A 24,024-nucleotide genomic window follows, 5' to 3' on the forward strand; every position below is an offset into this window, starting at 1 on the left:
ACGAATCTCTTAAAATGAATAACCAGCGTAGGTAAGTTGCACCTTTTAGAAAGTAAATTTAAGAATTTGTTAAATACTGATTTATTCATTTTATAGTGTTTCCTTTCTGTTGTAATCCACACAGGCTCTGGGCTGTACATAAGAGTGTGAATGAATTCAGGATCACTGAACCCACAAAAATTAGGAGTGGTTTTTAACCAATTAGGAATTACAACTATATATTAAGTAAAAAACAATACTGGTAATCAACTTCCTAAATTAATTTATGTTTTTATTTTAAAACATCAAATTAATTGCAAATCCAAACAATACTTCGTAATTATAGCAGAAAGGAAAATACTGAAACTATTAATTGTACAGATACTTTAAATATATATAAATATATTATTTATTTTGAGCAGTAGACATAGATATTATTATAGATCCTTATAAATTATTTTATGCAGCTGAAAATCTTGGGGAACCTTCTATTTAGTTATACACAGAATACCAGGACCTTAAAAGTGGTATAAAGACAAGAGTGAAAACATAATCATTTTTGTTTATGCATTATGATGAAAAAAACAACAACAAACGCATGCACAAAGACACAAATTCATGCACAAAGAATCACGCATATACAAAACAATGACAGCGTATACTAAGAGATTGCTGACATATCAATGCCATAAATAAAGCATGTATGTAGACTAGATGCGGGGAGACTGAATTTAATTCTGAGATTAGTTAACATTCCAAATCTAAAACTATTTACATGTAAAAAAAACCAACCTATTAATTTTAGGGCAAGTTAATAATTTGGCATCATAATATCATAATATTACTTTTATTCAGAAGTAAATCAATTTAGATTATCGTAGCGTAATCTAGATTTAGATAAAATGGATATTCTGTTCACAAATAGCAATACTGCTTTACTTCCAAACATGATTTGTTTGTGAGTTCAAGCTTTGGCGTTTAAATGTGAGCAGACAGACTTAATCTTCAGGTAGCTGAACATGACAGAATAGATTATGAATGACTAATATCTCACTTTAGAATTGGATTTATGGAAAACTGGAGGACTGAATTATGAAATCCTAAACATGAATGTCATTCTTGGATTGTCAAACCCTTGGATGCAGCTATGCCAGTTTGAACTTGTTTAGAGAATGAAGGTGATGTTTGTATTAGAACAGGTGAATGATGATTGTCATGTGCACAATGGAGAATCTATGTTGGCCACATTTTTCTTTCCCAACATTTAACAAAAACTGAGAAGGGTTTCCAAATAAAGAACAATAATTTCTGGGACTAGTGTCTTCCCCCAAAAGAAGAATAAATATCGTAGTTGGTACAATGTAAGTTGTCCTGATGAAGGTAAAAAGCAGGAGAACAATCATAAATTGCATCTATTTGCAGGGAATGAATGATCTAAAATAGCAATAATATAGCTAACTTTACAGAAGGATATGTTTGCTAGCCACATGTCCATCATGATGATGGACATGGAAGAGGAGACCTAAAAATATTGGATATTTCCTCCTACTCATACCTGTATCTGCTGCAGCCGGGTGCAGCTTTGAGCTGTGTGCAGAAAGAGAGAGACACATAGTAGTTTTCTGCCATTCATTGTCTTGCTGGTTGTAAAGAATTTGCTCTAATATGTATCAAATAATGGCAACATTCAAATCAACTCCACTCTTTTAATGAAGAGTTTTATGTTTATTGGACAAAACCTTCTTCAGTCAATTCACCATATTCTGTGTGTTGTACAGAGGTTTAATGTCTACCATGGGGCTATTATATATATGGATTTTTAATTACTTCATATTTAATTAATAGGAAGGATTTTTAATCCTTCAATATTTACTATTGTCATATCAACACTATCAATCCACTATAACTGCTGCTACTGCTACCACTACTACATCAACTACTACTACTACTACCACCACCATCACTACTACTACTGCAAAGCATTACCTGACTCCACTGATATGTGTTGTACAATGCTGTCAGCATATCTGGTCGCAGAATTTCATTACATCCCCGTTGAAGGAACAACTTGGCACTAGACTTATATTTATTCTGTTCATGCAGACAGCAACGAAGCACAAAAAAAGAAGACTTGTGAAGACAACAAAAAGAGCTCTAGATCCCAGATAGTGAAATTTAGGCCTTTGAAATACTCCTGGGTTCTCAAAAATTGCACCAATGAATGGCATTTGCCGTAGGCAGCATCAGAATAATGTCATAACTGAATAACTGGACACCGGACACCAAAAGAGTTATCCCCACACCCAGGGCTCCCCTTTTAATAATAAGAACATAGGAGTAAAACCAGACATTTCTTTTTTCAATTGAAATGTAGTAGAGAAATCATCCTCATTCATTGGGGCATAGTTTATGAGAACACAGAGTATGGACAGGCTCACTCAAAAAGCTACTGAGCAATTTTGGGTGGCAAAGTACAGATAGTTTTCAGTACATGAAAGGCATAACATTTTGAATATCCCGGATCACACCTGTTACATCGCAGACTAGCGACACTTTAGACATGTAAAAATGGACATCCACAAATGACAGCAGCCACATTTTGGATGCCTTGATCAACTTTGGCCAACAGTACCTGACTGCTTAACTCTCCTCCCCATTTGGCCAGCAAGGTTTTAGGGTCATCCACCACAAAGGAATACTTATCCTTCTTCTTCTCGTACTCTGATTTGTACAATTTCTGCTCAAAGCAGCACCAGGAAGTAATACATGGAAAGGCATAAATGTTAACAGCAATGTGTCAACTATGCAAAACTTTTTTAAGTTACTCATTAAATCGATTCAATCATTCAGAAAATAGAGAAGGCCCCTACTCCCCTCCTTCCCAAAAATAGTTATACATACATTTAAAACACAACATAATCTTATAAATTTAAACAGAATAGTGCTAGGCTGCTCTAATCAGAAAGCAGCCTAAATAATGGCTTATTTCCAGCTTCAGAAAGAATAGGATGTCAGTGTTAAAGATACAGAATTAAAACTTCAAAGTTGGCAGCATGTCTTTTAACTCTTCAAGCTAATCAAAATATTAAATTCAACTGCATTATGACTATATATACTGTATATATGCATTTCAAAATATATAAATGCTTGTCATATAGGTCCAAATTAATAGCCTGGACTTAACCCATTAAGGACACATAGCAAAATATAGAACGTATTTAACTAAGAGCAGAGTTTGGCATACTACAGCACCAATTAATTTCGCTGGTCTGAATGAGATTGACTTGAAATATACTTACTTCACAGCTGCAAATGTAGGAAAATTAACTTGATTTATATATGAAGTAGAAGAAGATTTATGTATTCAGCAGAAATAAAGTGTCCCTAAAACACAGATGTATCTCGGGAACAGGGGGAATTCTCATTTTTTTGTGTTAAACATGCATTATTACTGGAGTTTATAAAATCATTTTCTATTCCTTATATGCTTAATATTTTCCTGATTTATTCAAACATTATTTTATATCAGGCATGAGAACATCTAGCTTGTGGTTGGGTATTCACATCTTCAAAGCTGACTTCTTAGGGAGATCCTACTACTGTTCCCAAATTTCTTAACTCTCTTCTTTCCTTCCACACATCCAATTCTCTTTAAGTTGCATTTTAATATAAACTAGTTAGTTTTCTATGATTGGATTTACTTATACTTTTATAAAATGAAATAGGGCACTAGATCACAAAGAAAACTCAAGCTCTTTTCATACCAAATCTCGTACGTCCAGGATTTCTTTAAAGAAAATTCATTGTGAGTTTTTCACGCACCTTCTTAACCCTATTCTATACATGTGACACCTGAAGTTCCAAAGACATAATCAAGGAATCCTGAAGATATTATTCCACCTAAGCTCTCTAGATATTGATATTTACCCCTAAATCTTTTTAGAACACTAGTCCCTTTCACAAAATCTTTAGTCAACTTCTAACCCAGTCAGATCTCTTTACGGGTGGTTATAGCACCACCACTCTTAGTTAATTTACGAATTAGTTAATTCATTCAGGTTTGTTTGTTTTTTAAGTTTCTCAGCCAATTAATCTTCCTCCATGTTTCCTGACCTAGTTAAGCATGTTGAGAGTACAAAGCAATTTAATGTGCTGAGGAAGATTTAGTGGAATTGTTGCGGGCAATTCCTATATTACAAGAGTCTTTTAATCTACTTACCGCATCCATCAACCGAGTAGCATATTTAAAATGTTTGTTAATTGGAGTGTCAGCAACGTACTTGAACTTGGATTTTGTCTTTTCAAATGTTTCCTTGTACTTATACTATTGAAAACAAATATACAACAGTTATAAAGATACGATTAAAAGAATCAAAAGTCAGTATCAGTCACTGATCAAATATAAATGTGTGAAATATTGCAGCCTTCTCACAATTACTAATGAAAATGAGACATCAGTAAATGATTCCTTGAATGTTTCCAGCCTGGGAAACCTGTTAGTCTGCTGCATCCCAAAACAGAACTGTGATATATTTTTATTTACTTATTTATCAGATTTATAGATTCCCTGATTCCACCATGATTTGGGTGGCTCACAGGAAACTGTTATTTCTTTATTAAATTAATATCCCATCCTTCCTCCAGAAATTCAAGATATTGACCTTGCTGTCTTTCCTCCAATTTTCTCCCACAACAAAAATCTTGTGAGATAAGTTGGGCTGATTGTATCTACCCCAAAGTCAGCAAATGAGTCTCTGTGATCGAGGATGGATTTGAACATGGGTCTCCCAAGTCACAGTCCAACATTTTAACTATTATACTATGTAAAATGCAACACATTTATTTCAAGCAGTCCTTGACTTACAACCATTCATTAAGCGACCATTCAAAGTTACAACGGCACTGAAAAAAATGATTTGCAAGCAGTCTTTGCACCTATGACTGTTGCAGCATTTCCACCGTCTCATGATCAGAATTTAGGTTCTTGGCAACCAGCTTGTATTTACAACAGTTGCAGCATCCCAAGCTCATGTGACAGCCATTTGTGGCTTTCCCAGCTGGCTTCACACAAGCAAAGTCAATGGGGGAGGGTAGAGTCAATTAACAACTCCAATGATTTATCTAACAACCATGGCAAAAAGGGCTGTAGAATCGGGTGCAAGTCACTTAACAACTATCTTGCATAGCAACAGAAATTCTGATCCCTATTGTGGTTGTAACTCAAGGATTACCTGCATGACATGGATCTTGATTTATTTATCCAACTGATTCAATCGTATGATCAGCAGAACCTGAATATGACACAATATTGTAGAAACTGGTAAAATTTTATGTTGCTAAAAAAAATCTGTTAGGCAAACCTATGCAGGTTGACTAGAAAGAAAATTATTAAATTGATGTCTAAATAATGTACCAAAGGTCTTTCCCTTTGTGTATGCAGAATCCTGCCCCTATCAAACTAAATCAGATCTTCATAAAGAAACAACCTCTCGCAACTTTGAACAGGAACAAATAATGCACGTACTGGACTATACAGAGCTTTATTCTTTCCTGCGAGGACAAGATCAGGAGTATCCCATGCGTAGCATCCTATGCCTTTGAGCCATGTTAAATCTTCCTTATATTTAACCTGCAAAAACAAAGTAGTAAGAGAAAATTTAACTATATGAAATAATATCAGAAGTCACAAGAAGTCACCATAAACTCTTAATTTAACCAACTAATTAAATTGTTTAACTCTGTTTAGCAGATTTCAGGTAGAAGAGGTATATTTTTCATTTGGCACATAAGCTGAATCTATGCAAAAGTCCTCTTGGCAATTCTTTGAGTGATAGCTGTAAACCTAAGATAACCTCCTATGGAAAGTCCTTTAAATATCTACATCTGCTCAGTTCTGGCAGAGTAGAGCTGCACTTTATCATGGAGCTTAGAAATTTTGACAGATTTTAAATTCTGAGATCATAAACAAAATGCAGTCAAAAGTCCACTGGTAACCCTATAAATCTTGAGTTCACTTTGCAGGTGGTATTATGACTGCTAAGCTCTCCAGCATATGAGCAAAAATAGAAAACCATGCACTTTTGAATTGCATCATAAATTAACCACCCTAGAGTTTCTCAAGGCTTATTTATGTGCAAGATGCAAGTAGTCAACATAAATTAATACTCACAGTACTAACTGCATCAGTGACTGCACGATGGTGGTAGTGTTCTGGCCGGTCTGGGATAGATCTCCAAAATCCTAATTCGCTCATGTACTTTTCTTTATATTTCACCTAAAAAAAAAAAGAATTTGCAAACAATGAATAAATAATATTAAATTAACAAAAAACACAGAATGTATATGTGTTTTCTCACAAGAAAGCCCCACTAAATGCAATGAGACCTGCAAAAATTGAACTGCTTTATGTAGGCAATCCAGACTAAGAAAAATATGCACTGAATGGAGATACCAGGATGTGGAACAACTCACTTCTGCTGCTTGAAATTCTTTTCTGCCAGCAAAACTGAACTAGAAGGTGGGGGGAGGGGACAAATGAAGCATTGTATAATACCAAATCCATACCCTAACCAGACTGGGGGGGGGATATCTGCAATGCCATCACAAAATTAAGACAAGGATACACAGCGCTAAATAACTTCCAATACAGTTGTTGTTATTCAGTCACTAAGTTGTACCTGATTCTTCGTGAACCCATGGACCATAGCATGCCAGGCTCCCCTGTCCTCGTTGTCTCCCAGAGTTTGACCAAACCCATGTTCATTACATTAATGACACTATCTAACCATCTCATCCGCTGCCGCCCCCTTCTCCTTTTGCCTTCAATCTTTCCAAGGAGTCCTCTCTTCACATTTGATGGCCAAAGTATTTGAGCTTCAGTTTCAGTATCTGTCCTTCCAAAGGACAGGCAGGGTTGATTTTCTTTAGGATTGACTGATTTAATTGTCTCATTGATCCCAAGGGACTCTCAAGAGCCTTCTCCAACACCACAATTTCAGAACATCAATTCTTTGGCACTCAGCCTTCCTTACAGCGCAACTCTCACAGAAATACATTACTACTGGGAGAACCATGGCTTTGTCAATATGGACCTTTGTTGGCAAGGTGATGTCACTGCTTTTTAATGTCTTATCTAGGCTCTGATGCAGTATTCTAAATCTAATGGAAGCGCCCCAAACCCCAATTTGATGTAATGATCCCTAATGACAACTGAATTTGCCTGTAGCTGGGTGGGTAGGTGAGATGGGGAACAATTGGACCCCTTTAAAAACATGGTCGTGTAAAATGGATGTTTTTGAGTTAAATGGAGATTGAGAATGTTTTATAGTCAGGCGGAATTGCACGTTTAAGAAGCCATATACTTACTTTGCTGATATCATCAGTGACCTTGCGGTGATAGACAATATCTAAGGCATCCTTTACAGTGTGGTATTTACCCTTTGCTCGCTCAAATGTTTCTTTGTAACGCAGCTGATTTAAAAAAAAAACAGAAGACATTTATTTCTATATCATTTATTTATTTATTTATAAATTTATTTCTATATCATTAATGAGATAGTCCTGAATTATATCTTTAAATCTGGGACAAATCAGACATTATCTTCACTTGTTTAGCTTTTGCACAGACAAAAATAATACTATTATTGTAATAATAATAAAACAATATTATCCAATTATATTCTGACAGCTTAATTTTCTGTATATTTTCTGTAGTTTTCTATGCAAATGCAAATGCTCCTTCCCTTCCACTTTACACAATACTTTTGTTTACTTCATTCTTTTTTTTTAGACAAAGGGATAGATAGATAGATAGATAGATAGATAGATAGATAGATAGATAGATGATAGACAGATATCCAATTATAAACCAAATGTACATTCTAAATAATCCTGGTTTTCTGCAAAAAATCAATTCATCCCTATTCAGGTAATTATTATTTCATCTGCTGAATAATTTTGGTATTAATTTAATATTTCATTATGAAAGCCATGTAATAAGAATTGATTATCTCCAACTATCCCCCTATAACAATATTTATAGCATGAAAACACATATTATCTAAAAAATTGTTTCTTTTTTCTCATACACTTACATCACTGGCATTCAGATAAGCCTTCTTAGCTCTGATGAGGATTGGTGTATCTGGGACTGTTACGTATTTATCCTTTAGTTTATCGTAGAGTGATCTGTATTTTTTCTAAAGAAACAGAAGTGGGAAAGGAGGAGAAGTATGATTAACATTGAGACTTGTGCTCTATAGGGGCTAAAGTATAAAAGTGGGACCTTGAGTATCGCAGTGAGCACAGCCTGAAAGCTTGCGCTTTAGGAGAACCAGATATTTATCCATCTCATCAAGACAACCCAAATGGTTGCAACTTTTACCTCACTGGCAAAGTCCTTCACATGCTTAGCAAGTTTTAAGGCAGGCGTCTGATCTCCAGCATGGTGATGTGGTCTTTCCTTGGTGGCGAGTTCAACATACAAGTACTGTAGAAAAATAAAAAGTTGTTACAGATCAGAGAGGTGCTGCAATTAGAACTATAGGTGTATATAGCATAGTGCAGAATGTGAGAAAAGTATACAAGATGATGATGGAGGAGGAGGAGGAGGAGGAGGAGGAGGAGGAGGAGGAGGAGGGGGAGGAAATATTGGGCATAAGCTTTTGCAAGAGAAAGAATGTAACAATAGAAGACAGATCAGAGCTGGGTTAGAATTAAGACAAAGAGAATTCTTGGAGGTGGAAAAGACCTGAAGATTCCACTAAGCTGACTCAATAATTACAAGCACAGGAAACCATTTGTTACTGTAATTTGCACAATTACAAAGCACATAACAATGGCAGGAGAAGAGCTCTTAATATATCCTTTCCGATGAGCTGAGTATCACAGTTACTTGGCAGGAATTCCAACAACACAGATTTATAAAAGGAAAGTTGCCTGCAGGTTCCTGGCTAAGGGGGAGGAGGAGGGGGGAATGTCTTATTACTTGGAAAAACACCCCAGAGTTATATGTGTGCTTGACAGAGTTTCCATTAAATTACATGGGACGGTGGGAGGTTTATGAGACTACACTACTTTCTTTTATTGTCACGATTAAGTTAGCTGAGGAAAAACCCTTAAATCTATGCTATTAATATGGAGAGAGTCAATCATTGCATAATACTGTTTTCATGCTTTTAATTTTTTCTCTTTAATTTTTTTTTCTTTAGCTTTTTTAAAAAAAATTACAAATAGTGGTGTTATCAATATTATGCAGCGTTTAATTAAGTCTACTATGTATTTCTTAAGTTGCCATAATGAACAGCTCCGTACCTTTGATTAATTAATGAAACAATTAATTTCAAAATTGATCATTGTAAATATCTTGTTTATTTGCCCTATTTTGTTCTTTTTCGTCTATGAATCTTTCTATTTTTTTCTTCTTTTATGCAGTTATTTATCCTGTTCCTTTAAATATTTTAATAAACAATCAAAAATATGAAGGAAGATGGCACAATGTTTCTCAACATTACAAAATTAAATGTAATTAGAAAACGTTACACAATTCTTTCATACCTGCAGCTGCACATGTACATACCTGGCTCTGCAGTTTTTGTCCCCTTTTGGCCCTCTTGAAATCTGGTGTATCAAGGATTGATGTGTACTTAGTCTTTTGCTCTTTACCTGCAGCTCTGTATACAATCTGGAAAGGATTATATGGATACGATACTGTGAGAACAACCCCAAACATTTAATCATGCCCATCATTAAAGAAACACATAGTAACTCCTTAAAGCAGTTGATTTGTGCTAAAAGGTAGAACATTTAACTCATTATTGAAAACCCTTTTTTCCTGGAATGAAACCTTGCTCAATATTTCTGTCTAAAGTTATCAAAACAATTTAACTATTTTTCACCTTCATTTTTGGGGCAGGATATTATTGGAAATGTCTTGCACTAACCTCACTTGCGCCATTGACTACAATAGAAAGAAGATCCTTTAGCCCAAAGATATTGTGCAGCACTTACTTGCGAACAGTATGGAACAGTAGCTGTTTTCCTTCATCCTTGAACTTGGCTTATAAGAACTAACTTCAAAGCTAATGACCTAAGATTCCTTGACTTTTGGAAGCATGTGTCTGTTATAACCAATCTTTGGTTTTAATTTGGTCAAAATTGGGTTGATTGATTTATAAGTTCATAACTTCCCAATAATAACAATCAAAGCTTATTATGGAAAAGGAGGAGAGGTCTGAGGAAATGATGGTCTGATTGTCTATGCTATTTGTTTGTCATTGAGCATGAGTTTGCTCTTCTAGAAGACCCTTGGTTATTGTCCCTTCAGTAAGCTCGTGGTTTTTTTCCCCCTGCAGTTGCCCTACTCATAGATTCCTTATAGAACCAACAGTTAATCTGATGGGTTTGTTTCTGCTCTTGTTCTTATTCCCCTAGTCTTCTATTCTCCCCTGCTATGAAAAGTATTCAGGTTTGTTGGCACTTCTTCCCAATCTAAACTACAATGTATGCGGTTTGTTATGCTGAAAGCCAGATTGCATCAGATCCCCCTTACATATAATGCATCAGGGGTGTCAAACTGGTGGCCTGCAGGCCAGATGTGTCACGTGCAAGCCACGCCCACCTCATCTCTGCAATGGCAAAAAAAAAAAGTCGCAATACATCACGTGAGGTTACATGATGCGATCAAGTTTGACATCCGTGACATACAGTATATCTACCCAAAAAAGGTGTAGAATTTTCTTCACTTTGCAAAGTTACCAAGTAGTCCCACCATCAATTCTATTTCACATTTGTTACTGGTATCAATAGAATTATGTCTCTTGATTGTGTTTTTTATTGGCAGTTGTCTGCCACAGTGAATGTCCAACCTTCTTCTGTCGGTTCCTTAGAAAGCAACTACCCTGTTTCCCCCAAAATAAGACATCCTCCGATAATAAGCCCAATTGGGCTTTTGAGCACATGGCAATAAGGCCAAGCGCTTATTTCAGGGTTCAAAAAAAATATAAGACAGGGTCTTATTTTCAGAGAAACACGGTATGTGTTAGGAGTCAGCTTTCCTCTTGAATTTAAAGGGCTTTTCATTGTGGGAAAACTAAAATTAAATTGCCTACAGTTGTGTCTGGTGAGATGGGCAGCAAACAAATTTGATAGATAAATAAATAAATACATTGAACTCACCTCACTAAGGTGGGTCTTTAACTCCTGGTCTTTTCTATAAACAGGGGTATCCAGAACCACAGAGTATTTGTCTTGCATTTTCTTTGCAGCATCAGTGTACACATAATGAGACTGGAAAGAAAAATAGATTTAAAACATTAGCCCCACAAAATTAAGTAAGAAAGTGAAAATTAAAAGAAAGCTAAGATAGGAAGATTCCCTAGCTTCAATGGAATGTCAGTCTCAGCATTAGTGTAATACAGATTCATGTTGTCTTTTAATAACAGTAACAGAGTTGGAAGGGACCTTGGAGGTCATCTAGTCCAACCCCCTGCTTACGCAGGAGACCTGTACTAGGGATTTGAACCGCCGAACTGCCGACCATTCTGATTGACAAGCTCAGTGTCTTAGCCACTGAGCCACCTAGTCAGGCTATGTTTTAAATATATTTATATTATGGGTTTATTCGTAAGCCTTTTATTATGGAGGTTAAAGTGGCATATATGCTTGATTAATTAATCGATTGATCTTATATGCCACTTTAAAAATATTAAATCTTGCTTTATAGTGAGTTTTATCTTTTAACTAAGGATCAGAAAATAAATACATCTAGCATTGATGGTTGTGGGGGGGAAATGACATACCCAGAGTTTGCGTAAATGTCGCGAACGGACCATATCCGGAGTATCATACAGGAAGCAGCCGATACCTTTGAGCCATTGTAGATCACTTTTGTATTTAATCTGTCAAATAGAGACATTGGTTGAATATATAGCTCTTCCACATCAGAATTTATGTATATTTTGCATAAATCAATAATCTGAACTGGTCTGGAATGCTGGGAAATCACAAAGCCATTCTATTGGAATATTTGTCTAATGCAGGGATGGGAAAACTATAATTTTCCATATGTTGCTTGATTCCATTCTGAACAATCCCAACCAGCATAGCCAAGGACTGATGAGCATTGTAATCCAAAATCTTGAAATCCACAGGTTTCCACAGGAGTATCCAAAGCAGCTGCAGTTGATATAACGAACTAACCCTGCTCCATATTTATTTATTTATTTAAGAAAAATTTTATGGTCACCCACTCATTCTCAGTAACTCTGGGTGGCTTACAACCAGGGGTGAAATGCTACTGGTTCAGACGAACCAGTAGTGATAGTAGCACAAGGCTCCGCCCACCCGCCCGGTCGTCGTTACTTCCTGGCACATGCACTTCTGACCCGGTCAGTAGATTTCACCCCTGCTTACAACAATAAAAAAAACTCAATAAACAATAAAAACAATATCCTCCCCCAGGCCCGCTGGCAACAACAATCAAACAAACAAGCCACTTGATGGGCTTCATCCCACTCTGAGTTCCCCAGGCCCGTTGGCAAAATCAGGTCTTCAGGGCCTTTCAAACGAGTGTCAAAGTGGAAACCAATCTAATCTCTGCAGGGATGATGTTCCAAGAGGAGAGAACCACCACAGAGGAGGCCCTTCTTCTAGATTCCACTAGATGTACCTTCTTAGAAGAGGGAACCCACAATATTCCCCGCCTCCCCGCTCTGCTGGGTCAGGTAGATGTAACCGGGAAAAGACGGTTCCTTAGATAACCTGGTTCCATGCCATGTAGGGTTTTAAAAGTGACAACTAGCACCTTGAATTGCACCCAGAAGCATATATATGTTCCATTTATTGGGTGTAATGCGTTTTGATAAATTCTTTTTAGGGAAGAAAACCATTAATACAAAAAAAACATTTTGATATTACCATAGGCCTCAATATTTGTTGTAACCCATCTATATGTATTCACAGAAATTTATTCTAAAGATTGAAAACAAGTCCTGCTTACATCACTTGTAATTTCTCCGACATAGCGGTTGTGTACAGTTTGTGGAGTAAATGGTAAGGAAATCAAATGTCCTTGCATCTTGAAGAAATCAGTCTTGTAGATAAGCTAAAATAAAGAGAGAAGAAGAAGAAGTTTGTCCCCTCCCAGCAAAATCAAACACAACACAAATTGTGCATCTAATATAAAAATAAAATATGCCTACATCACTGAAAGCTTCTTGGTTTATTTTCACTTGGCGATTGTGTGGAGTATCAGGTGTAGTATGAATTTTATCTTTATTTTTGTGATACACCTCCCGATACATTCTCTGTAAGAAAAGAAAAAGGATTAAATAAAAAATTAAAATTAAATTTTAATCTATTTTGCACAGTATTTCCTTAAAAAACACTTATTCCGGTCATTTGAATAGATAGAACCAACCCATGAATGCTAAATAATAAACACATGAGTTAGTTATGCCACTTAAATTAGCACAGGTAGTCCTTGACTTACAACAGTTCATTTAGTGACTGTTCAAAGTTACAACGGCACTGAAAAAAGTAACTTATGACCTTTTTTCTCAGTTACAATTGTTGCAGCATTCCCATGGTCACATGATTTACATTTGGATGCTTGGCAACTGGCTCATATTTATCACAGTTGCAATGTCCTGGAGTCATATAATCAACTTCTGAGATCTTCCTAAAAGCAAAATCAATGGGGAAGCCAGATTCACTTAACAACCATGTTATTAACTTAACAACTGCAGTGATTCACTTGACAACTGTGGCAAGAAAGGTCATATAATGGAGCAAAATTCACTTAACAAATGTTCCATACAGAAATTTGGGGCTCAGTTGTGGTCGTAAATCAAGGAGTATTTGTATTAAAAATAATAGAATACACATGGAGCTCCATGCTCAAAACAGTTGCTTTACAGCAAGCAACAGTTTGAGAGAAAGCAGTTTATCATTCCTATTTTGTACTTTCTTACTTGGAGTACTCTGGCCTTTTCAGGTGTACCGGTAATTTATTATTTTCTTTCATTTTTAAAAAAATTACCGTCCTATTATAACGCTCAGATTCCATTTCTGCTACATATGTAAATGATCGAAAAGTTGTCTTGACTGTTATTTTCGTCAGGTTACCTTTCTATGAGATGAAAATTTTGTGACTGGACATGATCTCCATACAGCCAGTTTGTGAATGGACACACTCTCCATAGTGCCCCTCCTCCCCCAAAAATCTATAATACATTCCCAACCGTGGTGGGTTTCAAAATTTTTTACTACTGGTTCTGTCGGTGTGGCTTGGTGGGTGTGGCATGGCTTCGTGGGCGTGACAGGGAAAGGATACTGTAAAATCTCCATTCCCACCCCACTCCAGGGGAAGGATACTGTAAAATCTCCATTCTGTCCCCAGTCCAGGGCAAGGTTACTGCAAAATCCCCATTTCTTCCCAATCAGCTGGGATAGGGAGGCAGAGAATAGATGGGGGCAGGGCCAGTCAGAATTTTCTACCGATTCTCCAAACTACTCAAAATTTCTACTACCGGTTCTCCAGAACTGGTCAGAACCTGCTGAAACCCACCTCTGATTCCCAACCATTCAGGTAAACCTAAAACATTTACTACCTCAGTCAATGTTTTAATGCTGATGGAGAAAAGAAGCAAAGCATTAACCTTCTTACTATTTTGTAGCCATGCAGGTTTTATGCACAAATACAGTTCTTCGTTGCAAAATATTATAACTGTGAGCTTTTCAAAATTATTGATTAGAATACACAATTTAAAACCATTAATATTTCTAGCAGTCACATTTATCTGCTTTATCTAAAATGAGTTCATAAACATTATACAAAAGTGCACCATTTTTTAATGTAAGATTCCTACGTAAGATTCTAACAGTGATCACAAATAGTTTTATAAAACCAAGTACTGTATTATAGCAATGTTGGTTTTATGAAATGAATTAATTATTTACCTCATTAAGGATTTTATTGACTTTCCTTGTATGTACAAATGGAACAGCTTTGGGCCCAAAATTGTAACCAGTGCCCTTGATGTGTTCAAAAATTTCTTTATATTTTATCTGAAAAACAAATTTATACATAGACTTCAGATTCAGGTGTCTTTAATAAATAAAAACCATTGCAGCAGAACCCAAAAACCAAATGAATTAAGTATTATATATAATGAAACCAATATTTCATGTAAACATATAATTAAAAGACCCCATATTGCAGTTATGCAGTGTTTGTCTATCTCAATACCTCCCTTAATCTATTTGAATATTTTAATGAAACTTCTGGTTTTATTATTTTTGTTTTTATTTGTTTCTTTTAAAATTATCTGACTCAATTGAAAGAAGAAATCAATAAAGAAAGATACTTGGAATTACATTTTAGAAATATATGTACATTTAGAGTAGAAAGAAAATTATACGAGAGATTTTTAAAACAATTGTGATTTTTTTTCATGTATTTTGCAGTAAGATAAAGTTTTTCATCTTATCCTAAATATAAAGTCATACAAATCTTATAGTGATACAGTAGCTTTGCTATAGAGAGGTTCTCACATGAACAGAAAATCTCTTGCATAAATGAGAGGATTTTTCCAATATAACACAAGTTTTCTATAGCTAACAAAAGGCTAGAGGTATGTGGCTGTTAGCAATAAGATATCTGTTGCATATTGTTTTGCATGCTATCTCATGCTAACTCATGTCTAAAAACTATTTCTGTACTCTTAAGCATGAATAAGCATAAGGATTGCATTATGGAATTATTTTGGGTGCTACTGGTATATGTCTTGTTTAATATTACTCTGACAGTATTTCTCTCTTTTTGTCTCTCTCTATCTGGAACTAAAAATTAATTAAACAGTTACTTACATCACTGCCAATATAGTAGGCATGTTTAGCATGCTTGAAACCAGGGGTATCTGGTGGGAGTTTGTATCCAGTGGGAAGGGCATGCAAGCCAGCATTCCGGTAGAGAGGCTGCCAAAAACAAATGAATAAATGAATAAAAATTGAAATGTATAATAATATGCAAAACCCTTTAAGGCAATAGTTGGTAAACTTCAAACTTGTAGAGTCAACTTTGGGTATGCTCTAGCACTGTACGAGCAGAAGTCATACCAGGCTCCACCCACACTCACTTTTTTTCCCAGAACTTCTTCACAGCCTCAATTTGGTAGATTGAAAATATACATCAAGAAATGCAATCCTAGCTACTTTTAATTGCAGTACTCAATGGTAATAACATTTCAACAAGGGAAGTGGTGATCTCCTCTTGATAGGATATGTTCAAGCAGAGGCACGCAAATCTGATAGGGATACAGTTGAATTTAGATTTTCCACTAAGAAAGGGCTGGATTAGATGGCCTAATTAGCCCCCTTTCTACTCTATGATTCCACAGTCTGCTAAATTTAGGATTATGGTCAGAAAAAGGTGAGTATGCTGAACTCTGCTCCCTGCTGGCCTTGGTTGAACTTCAGAAACCTAAGGATTGGGGATAAAGGTAAAGGTTCCCCTCACACATATATGGTAGTCGTTCCTGACTCTAGGGGGCAATGCTCATCTTCGTTTCAAAGCGGAAGAGCCAGTGCTGTCCGAAGATGTCTCTGTGGTCATGTGGCCGGCATGACTAAACGCCAAAGGCACATGGAACGCTGTTACCTTCCCACCAAAGGTGGTCCCTATTTTTCTACTTGCATTTTTTATGTGTTTTCGAACTGCTACATTGGCATAAACTGGGACAAGTAACAGGAGCTCACCCCGTTAACACGGCACTAGGGATTCAAATGGCTAAACTGCCGACCTTTCCATCAACAAGCTCAGCGTCTTAGCCACTGAGCCACCGCATCCCTCAAGGATTAGGGATAGATCTGGTTAATATTAGATAGACAGACATCCCCACCCCGAAAATCTCATGTCTGTAACTTAGAATAGGAACAGCATTCTGAGAGAGAAAGTAGCAAACCCCGTTCTGTTTTATTGCAAGAAAACAAAACATTTCCACAAATTATCATAATGAGTTCAGAGAGTGCACATTTTATTAGCAATCTCACTTCCAAAAAAGGTAGCCAAAATCACACCACTAATGAAGAGAGATATCAACACACTTTAAAGTTTTATACCATATATGAAAAGCTTTTGCAGGAATGAGAAGACCCCCCCCCCCCAAACAGCTGGGTCCTTGTATGGCTCACTATAACCCTGCCTGTCTTGAACATCTCCTTCTTATTGTTTTATATTTGATACTGTATTATTTGTATATTATTATTGCTGCTGTTCTTCTGCAGCTTCATGACCTCAAATTTCATCAAACCCCTTTCCTCCCTCTTTTTAAAAAATTGTCATCAAGAGCCAACATCCAAGTACTTACTTCGCTCTGTATCTTGTACGCCCGATTTGCCCGCTCCAGATCCACTGTTTTATTTGTTGGTGTATATTTCCCTTTGATATGATGCACGTAGTTATGGCGGTAAACAGCCTAAAAATTGACAAAACAAAATAAGCTATGTTGAATATCAGCAAAAGCTTCCTCATTGTTTTAGTTTTTAAATGCTGGTTAGATATCAATCAGATCTAGAAAGAGCAAAAGTAGAGTTTCAAAGGAAAATCCTAATGCTGGAGAGGGGATCTGAAAAAAAGAATCAATCCTTCCTTCCTTCCTTCCTTCCTTCCTTCCTTCCTTCCTTCCTTCCTTCCTTCTTTCCTTCCTTCCTTCTTTCCTTCCTTCCTTCCTTCCTTCCTTCTTGCATCTGATCTACAGTTCTAGATGGTGCAGAAATATAATAATTAGGAAGTAGTGTGACAAAAAACTGATGGAGAGGAAATACTGTATCTTTATTTTTCTATAGTTTTGTTAAAAATTAAAACTAGAATCACTGCATGCCAGGGGTGGGATCCTACCGATTGAACAACCAGTTCGCTGAGTGCGCGTGTGCACAGTTTCCATAAAATTGAATTTCTGCATTGCAAACAAGGAAAGGAGCCAGGAAAACAGCTGAGGAGGGCCAATTCAATCTGCTGCCCCTGATCAGCTGGGCTTCAGAAGCAGAAATAAAGGTCAGTATAACCCAGGGGGGGGGCTCACTTTCACAGCAATAGAGAACCAGCACTCTCGGCAGGAAGTGGGAACCACCGGTTCAGGAGAACTGGTCCGAACCGGTAGAATCCCACCCCTGCTGCATGCAGTTACGGTGATTGCATAAACATTGATGACACAATATTACTTTGCCTGGAAAGTCATCAGATATGGACTATTCAAGCACGTGCTGAAGAATAAAGAAAAAAATCGCAGTCCTGTTGATTTATTTATAAAATTTCTAACTTGCGGCAATCTAAAAAGCTTTTGGTAGCTTACATAGAACATAGCAGAACAAATTAAAACATCCATGGTAACAAATAAAACCACACCAGAACTTCATATGTAACAGCAATAAATGTAGTAGCCAACCTAAAACATAGAGTAAAAACAAGAACTCTTTTATCTTATGATATAGATATCTGTTCAATCAGGGCTAAATGAACTGAAAAATAAAATGTTCCTGTGCATCTAATGTGTGACTTAGATGTAAAAGCAGGAATAGGGGGAAAAAATTCTTCTGTGGCTGTAGTTTAAAAAAACTACAAAGCTGAAGCTGTGCAATGACTTGCATTGGGGGGAAATCAATCCCCATTCAATTTCTGCAGTATTTGTGAACATGCTCTATTTGATTGATAAAATTGCAAAGAAATGGAACCAGATCAGTCTGAAAACAATTTCTGGTTTTAAGACTGAAATGGAAAGATGACCCATTCCTGAACTATTTCCACCTGCATATTTGAACTGTTTCTTCAATTGCTGCTGATTGGCTGGTGGATGTAGTATTAGTAAACCATGCTAAGCGTGTTAGCAAAAATCCAAGCCATGATGATTAAAGGAAAGGGGGAGAAGCTGATGGGAACAGAAATGCAAATACTCACTTCACTCAGATTCTTGCCACTGAGGACATTTTGAACATAGAGAGGTGTGTGTGTGACTACAGAATATTTGCTCTTCATTTTCTCTGCCTCCGCCTTGTATTTGAGCTGTGAGAGGGGAAAAATACATAGATAACATCTTCCTTTTTTGTCACTCTATTTTTCAAATTTAATTTATCCATTTAATAGTTTTTGTGAAAGTAGCATTCTTAAAACACATCAAGTTTTATCTGGCTTGGAGCCTCTTTTCCATGAAGAAAGGAGGCAGTGGAAAATTGCAAGCAACAATAGCTTTGGCAAGACTAAAACCATCTTGGAAAGATGGCTCATGTGCTGGGCTCCTTCCTGTTAGTTAGAAAGATATTTTTTTGCATTTGAAAATGTTTGGGTTGGTAGAAGTTTCAAGCGATCAGAAATTGCCAACCATACTTACGAGATTGCGAAGGTCATAGGCATGTTTAGCATGAAGAATTTCAGGAGTGTCCCAAACAAAACAGCCAATGCCTTTGAGCCAGTTGAGATCGTCTTTGTATACAAACTGAGATATTAAAATTAAAAGAGAAACCGAGAGAAAGGGTGAGGATTCATTCCATGCAATCTCAAGAATGCTTTATCTGTCAACTAAAGTTAACTTCCCAACTTGGATTCAGCTCTATTTCATGTAAAATGACCTATTAATTTAATTCCGGGCCTGGAAGGAATACCACTGACAAGACTAATTTGAATGTTAATTTCATGTCTTTCTAATATCCATGCTTATCAGATCTGGTCTAAAAAGTCTTGAAAGACAAGCAGAATATAATTCAATTGAGCCTTCTTTTTATCAGCCTCTGCCATCTGAAGAAAATATAATTAGTAAAAGCAGGAAGCTCCAAAAAGTGGAGCTTTTAAACTCAACTCCTTCCAAGGAATCTCCGTGTCTGCTGCTCTTAGGCCTTTAGTTTTCTGATGGTAATCAGTTTCATTGACATGAGAAGAAGATGGCTGATAAGGTTCTACATTTGTAATTTTATTCCCCTTTGGCTTTTTTTTTAATCTCATGAATTTCCTTCTCTCTCAAAGTAGACCTCAATTTTTTGATTGAATATTCTAGAAATGGGGTGTCAAACTCTCATCGTCACGTTGTCACGTGACATATCACAATTTCCCTCCCTTCGCTAAACCAGGGTGGGCATGGCCAGTGCATGACACATCTGGTCCGTGGGCCGTGAGTTTGACACCCCCACCCACTCTAGAGGTTGTTTTGACTCATCTTTGTTTTTCTTTTTTCGTTGACCTCTTTGATTGTCCCTTGACCAGTTTTTTATTTTGTTCTGAGAGTAATACTTATAAGGTTCATTGACGTATCACCCCAAAATGACCAACAGCAGCTGACCTTTGTTTTTTCTGATGATGTGTGACTCTGACAGAAGAAGGTAGGAAGGTCAGGAACCCACCAGTCCCTGCCCTCAAAACAAGATGTGTAATGGCAGCAACACAAATAGCTTCATTGCTGAGATGGAGCAAAAGGCAGGCATGGAGATGCAATGAGAAAGACCCCACAATTGTATTTTAATAGCATGGATGTTATATTAAAAATTTAGGGTAAATTATTTTTATGGAAGTTTCGTATTGATAAGTATTTGCTATAAAATAAGATCCTAAAATGTTCCATTGCAAATCAGAAAATGATGTTGGTTGTAATTTTTTGTGATGTGCATAGTTTGTCCAGGTATACATAATTTATTGTTTTTATTGTTTTAAGTTTTGTAAAATGTAAGTGACCCAGAGTTGTTCTTTGATTAGGTGGTCTTTAAATCTAGCAAAATAATAAATGGTCCTTTATATAAAATCTTACATTGTCCTTGTAAAGGTATGTGCTATACAATTCCTATATCACTTCAAAACAAAAACTGATAATAAGGAGTCTATTTTTGATGCCTATGTTTATAGATGTTTATTTATTTTATTTATTTTTATTTATTTTATTCATATTTATATGCCGCCCTTCTCCCGAAGGACTCAGGGCAGCTCACAACAATAAAACAACAAAACAATAAATTAATGCTAAAATAATCCAATTAAAATCCCCAACAGTTAAAACTAAAAACTCCCAGCAGATCAGGAGATTTGCTGAAAAAGCCATGTCTTCAGGCCACTGCGGAAAGAGCAGAGGTTGGGGGCCATCCGGAGCTCAGTGGGTAATTCATTCCAGAGGGTCAGTGCGGCTACAGAGAATGCCCTCATCCTGGGCGCCACCAGCCGACACTGTCTGGCCAATGGCACCCGGAGGAGGGCAGCCCTATGGGAACGCACTGGGCGGTGGGAGGCCGGTAGGAGGTGATCCTGCAAGTACCCCGGGTCCATGCCATGTAGGGCTTTATAGGTAAGTACCAGCACCTTGAAGCGGATCCGAAGGACCACCGAAGGATGTTTATGGATGTTTTATAATCTAAACCAACATATGATGGTTATATATCAGTATCATACTTTCATCTTGTTTGAATTAAGTTGCATTAAAATTAATTTTGTATAGCTTACAATGTATAAAATGAAATACATGCCACCACTCATACTTTTTCTGCCTTTTGTAATGTTCGTTTAGTAGATTTCTAAGAAGGAGTTATAATATAATTGACTTACATCACTAAGTTGATTATTGACTTTTCGGGCAAGAATATTGGCATGAGGATCTGGAATACTAGCCCACTGATGGAGATGGATACGATAATCAACTTCACTGATTTTCTTCTGTGTTTTCTTAGCTGTCACAATGCCCACCATGTCTGGGGCAATATGGATTTTAGCCTTGTTCTTTTCATAGACATCTCTGTATAAACGCTAGGAAATTCAGACAGAAAATTTAGTTAATAGTACATTAACAAGCTTCTCAGCTAAATATTAATCTGAGATAATTTTCTAAGGAGTTGAATACTATGATTAGAATAAATGTGAGCAAATGCTTATTGATTTATTTTGGAATGTAATGGTGCTCTAATTATGCTAAAATAGTTTTACAAAAATAAAGTGACTAGGAATCACTGAATATCTAATATAACTACAGCAATATAATACATATAAGCCTTGGCTGGCCTAAAATATCTTGGCAATGTAAGTCTCTCTGTAAATCCAAAGGAATCAAGGCTTGTAATTTTTGTGCTTGACTCCTTGCCACTTGGAGAAGTAGGAAATGTTTAATAATATAGTTTTTTAAAAATATCTTACATCAATGTTCAGCTTGCCAACTCTTAAGCATCTTGCAGTATTGGGATCATCCTGGACACCTCTAGGTATAGTGTAGAGTGCTTTAAATTTATCATACTCTTCCCGATATTTCACCTAGTGGCAAAGAAAAGAAAAATAAGGAACCATGCCTTATTTCTAAAGCAGATTTATAAATGCATTGTTACGCATACTTACAATACTGGCATTATATTTCAGCTGTTTAGCACGAACAAAAGGCACAGCATCAGGAGGCAATTTATAAGTGATGGACTTGATTTTCTCCCACAGTTTCTTGTATACATTCTGAAGAAAGGAGAAACAGTTATATATATATATTTGAGACAAAATCTATGAAACTGCAGTGTAGAACAGGTAGTCCTCGACTTACAACCAGATTTATATTTTAAATTTTATGTCATATAGTATACCTTATTTTAATTGTAATGCTTCTCACACGAATAAACCAATTTACAACAACCATTCACTTAGTGACCATTTAAAGTTACAATGGCACTGAAAAAGGTGACACGACCATTTTTCACACTTACAACTGTTGCAGCATTTCCCATGGTCACGTGATCAAAATTTAAACACTTGGCAACTGGCATGTATTTATGACAGTTGCCAAGTGTCCCAGGGTCATGTGATCACCTTTTGTGACCTTCCGATAAGCAATGTCAATGGGGAAGCTAGGTCCACTTAACAACCCTGTTACTAATTTAACAACTGCAGTGACTTACTTAACAACTGTGGCAAGAAAGGTCATAAAATGGAGCAAAACTCACTTAATGACAGTCTTGCTTACCAAGAGAAATTTTGGCTCAATTGTGGTAGTAAGTCAAGAAATACTTGTAAACAGTAGCACAGGTGGCACGCGAAGCCATATCTATTGGCACACGAGCGTTGCCCTAGCTCAGCTCCAGCTGATTTTTGGCCCATCTGGGCCCACCGGAAGTTGGGAAATGGGCCGTTTCCGGCCTCCGGAGGGCCTCCAGGGGTGTGGGGAAGGCTGTTTTCACCTTCCCCGGGCTCCTAGAAAGCCTCTGTAGCCTGAGGAGAGCGAAAAACGAGCCTACATGGCCCACAGTGCCATCACATGCCAAAAGCAGGGGGCACCCAGGGGAGTCACAGGCGCATGCACGGGGGGGCAGGGCACATTGAATTATGGGTGTGGGCACGAACGCATGTGACACCCCCCCCCCATGCTCCCCACGCTTTTGGCACACGACCGCAAAAAGGTTAGCCATCACTGGTATAGAACAAAGATTTGGATCTTCTTTAGCATTCTTGCCAATGATGGCACAAAGCAAAATTTGTCAGCAATTAACATAAAACTCCATATCAATCTTATACAGCAGGTAACCCAGAACTACATATTCCTTCACATATAACTTTATCTCCTCTTAATCTTCTTGAGTTGGTTGGAAATGAAAGGAATACCATCTCCACTCCCATCTATGATCCATCCTAGATAAGCCAGCCTAAGCAGGAAGAGAAGTCAATACTAAGTAATCCTCAAATTCTGATTTTGGCTGTTATATATTGGTATAAGAAGCTACCAGAGTAGCAGTGAGCCAAAATCTGTTTTCCTGCGCACAAAAAGTAATTTCAAGAGGTTTCTGGACTTGGCAGAATTTGAACTATTTTATATTCATTAGCATGCATGCTGTTTGATATACCATCTATAGTATGCTGTCATAACTCCAGAATAGCATTAAAAAGAAAAATACTCACATTACTGAAGAGGTGCTTGAGATTCTGGATCCTATCATGATCTGCTGTTTTCAATATTGTGGTATATTTGTCCTTTGTTTTATGGTATTGTTCTTTATATTTCACCTGCAATAAACGGGAGTTACAGTCATCCAATCTCTTCATATAAATTACAGAAA

At 36.8% G+C, this 24,024-nt stretch overlaps 1 protein-coding gene across 31 annotated transcripts in view; it reads right to left on the reverse strand.

The window, feature by feature from the left end:
• NEB (nebulin) overlaps positions 1–24,024 on the reverse strand; it is a 217,056-nt gene that overhangs the window by 46,270 nt on the left and 146,762 nt on the right. For 24 of the 31 annotated variants that reach the window (XM_087881870.1, XM_087881856.1, XM_087881880.1 and 21 more), the window contains exons 129-149: positions 23,867–23,971; positions 22,328–22,435; positions 22,133–22,246; positions 21,551–21,748; positions 19,362–19,466; positions 18,932–19,036; positions 17,346–17,453; positions 15,847–15,954; positions 14,938–15,045; positions 13,179–13,283; positions 12,977–13,081; positions 11,778–11,876; positions 11,155–11,265; positions 9,557–9,661; positions 8,363–8,467; positions 8,073–8,177; positions 7,345–7,449; positions 6,149–6,253; positions 5,504–5,608; positions 4,199–4,303; positions 2,612–2,716 (exon numbers count right to left, since the gene is read on the reverse strand). In XM_087881870.1, coding sequence (XP_087737996.1) covers positions 2,612–2,716; positions 4,199–4,303; positions 5,504–5,608; positions 6,149–6,253; positions 7,345–7,449; positions 8,073–8,177; positions 8,363–8,467; positions 9,557–9,661; positions 11,155–11,265; positions 11,778–11,876; positions 12,977–13,081; positions 13,179–13,283; positions 14,938–15,045; positions 15,847–15,954; positions 17,346–17,453; positions 18,932–19,036; positions 19,362–19,466; positions 21,551–21,748; positions 22,133–22,246; positions 22,328–22,435; positions 23,867–23,971 — 2,319 coding nt within the window. Of the gene's footprint in view, positions 1–1,965; positions 2,071–2,611; positions 2,717–4,198; positions 4,304–5,503; positions 5,609–6,148; positions 6,254–7,344; positions 7,450–8,072; positions 8,178–8,362; positions 8,468–9,556; positions 9,662–11,154; positions 11,266–11,777; positions 11,877–12,976; positions 13,082–13,178; positions 13,284–14,937; positions 15,046–15,846; positions 15,955–17,345; positions 17,454–18,931; positions 19,037–19,361; positions 19,467–21,550; positions 21,749–22,132; positions 22,247–22,327; positions 22,436–23,866; positions 23,972–24,024 lie in introns of all 31 variants that reach the window. The other 7 variants (XM_087881859.1, XM_087881879.1, XM_087881868.1 and 4 more) reach the window with 2 other exon arrangements.

This window comes from Pantherophis guttatus, chromosome 1 (genome assembly GCF_059756535.1).
Source record: "Pantherophis guttatus breed Tessera chromosome 1, ASM5975653v1, whole genome shotgun sequence".
NCBI lineage: Eukaryota > Metazoa > Chordata > Lepidosauria > Squamata > Colubridae > Pantherophis > Pantherophis guttatus.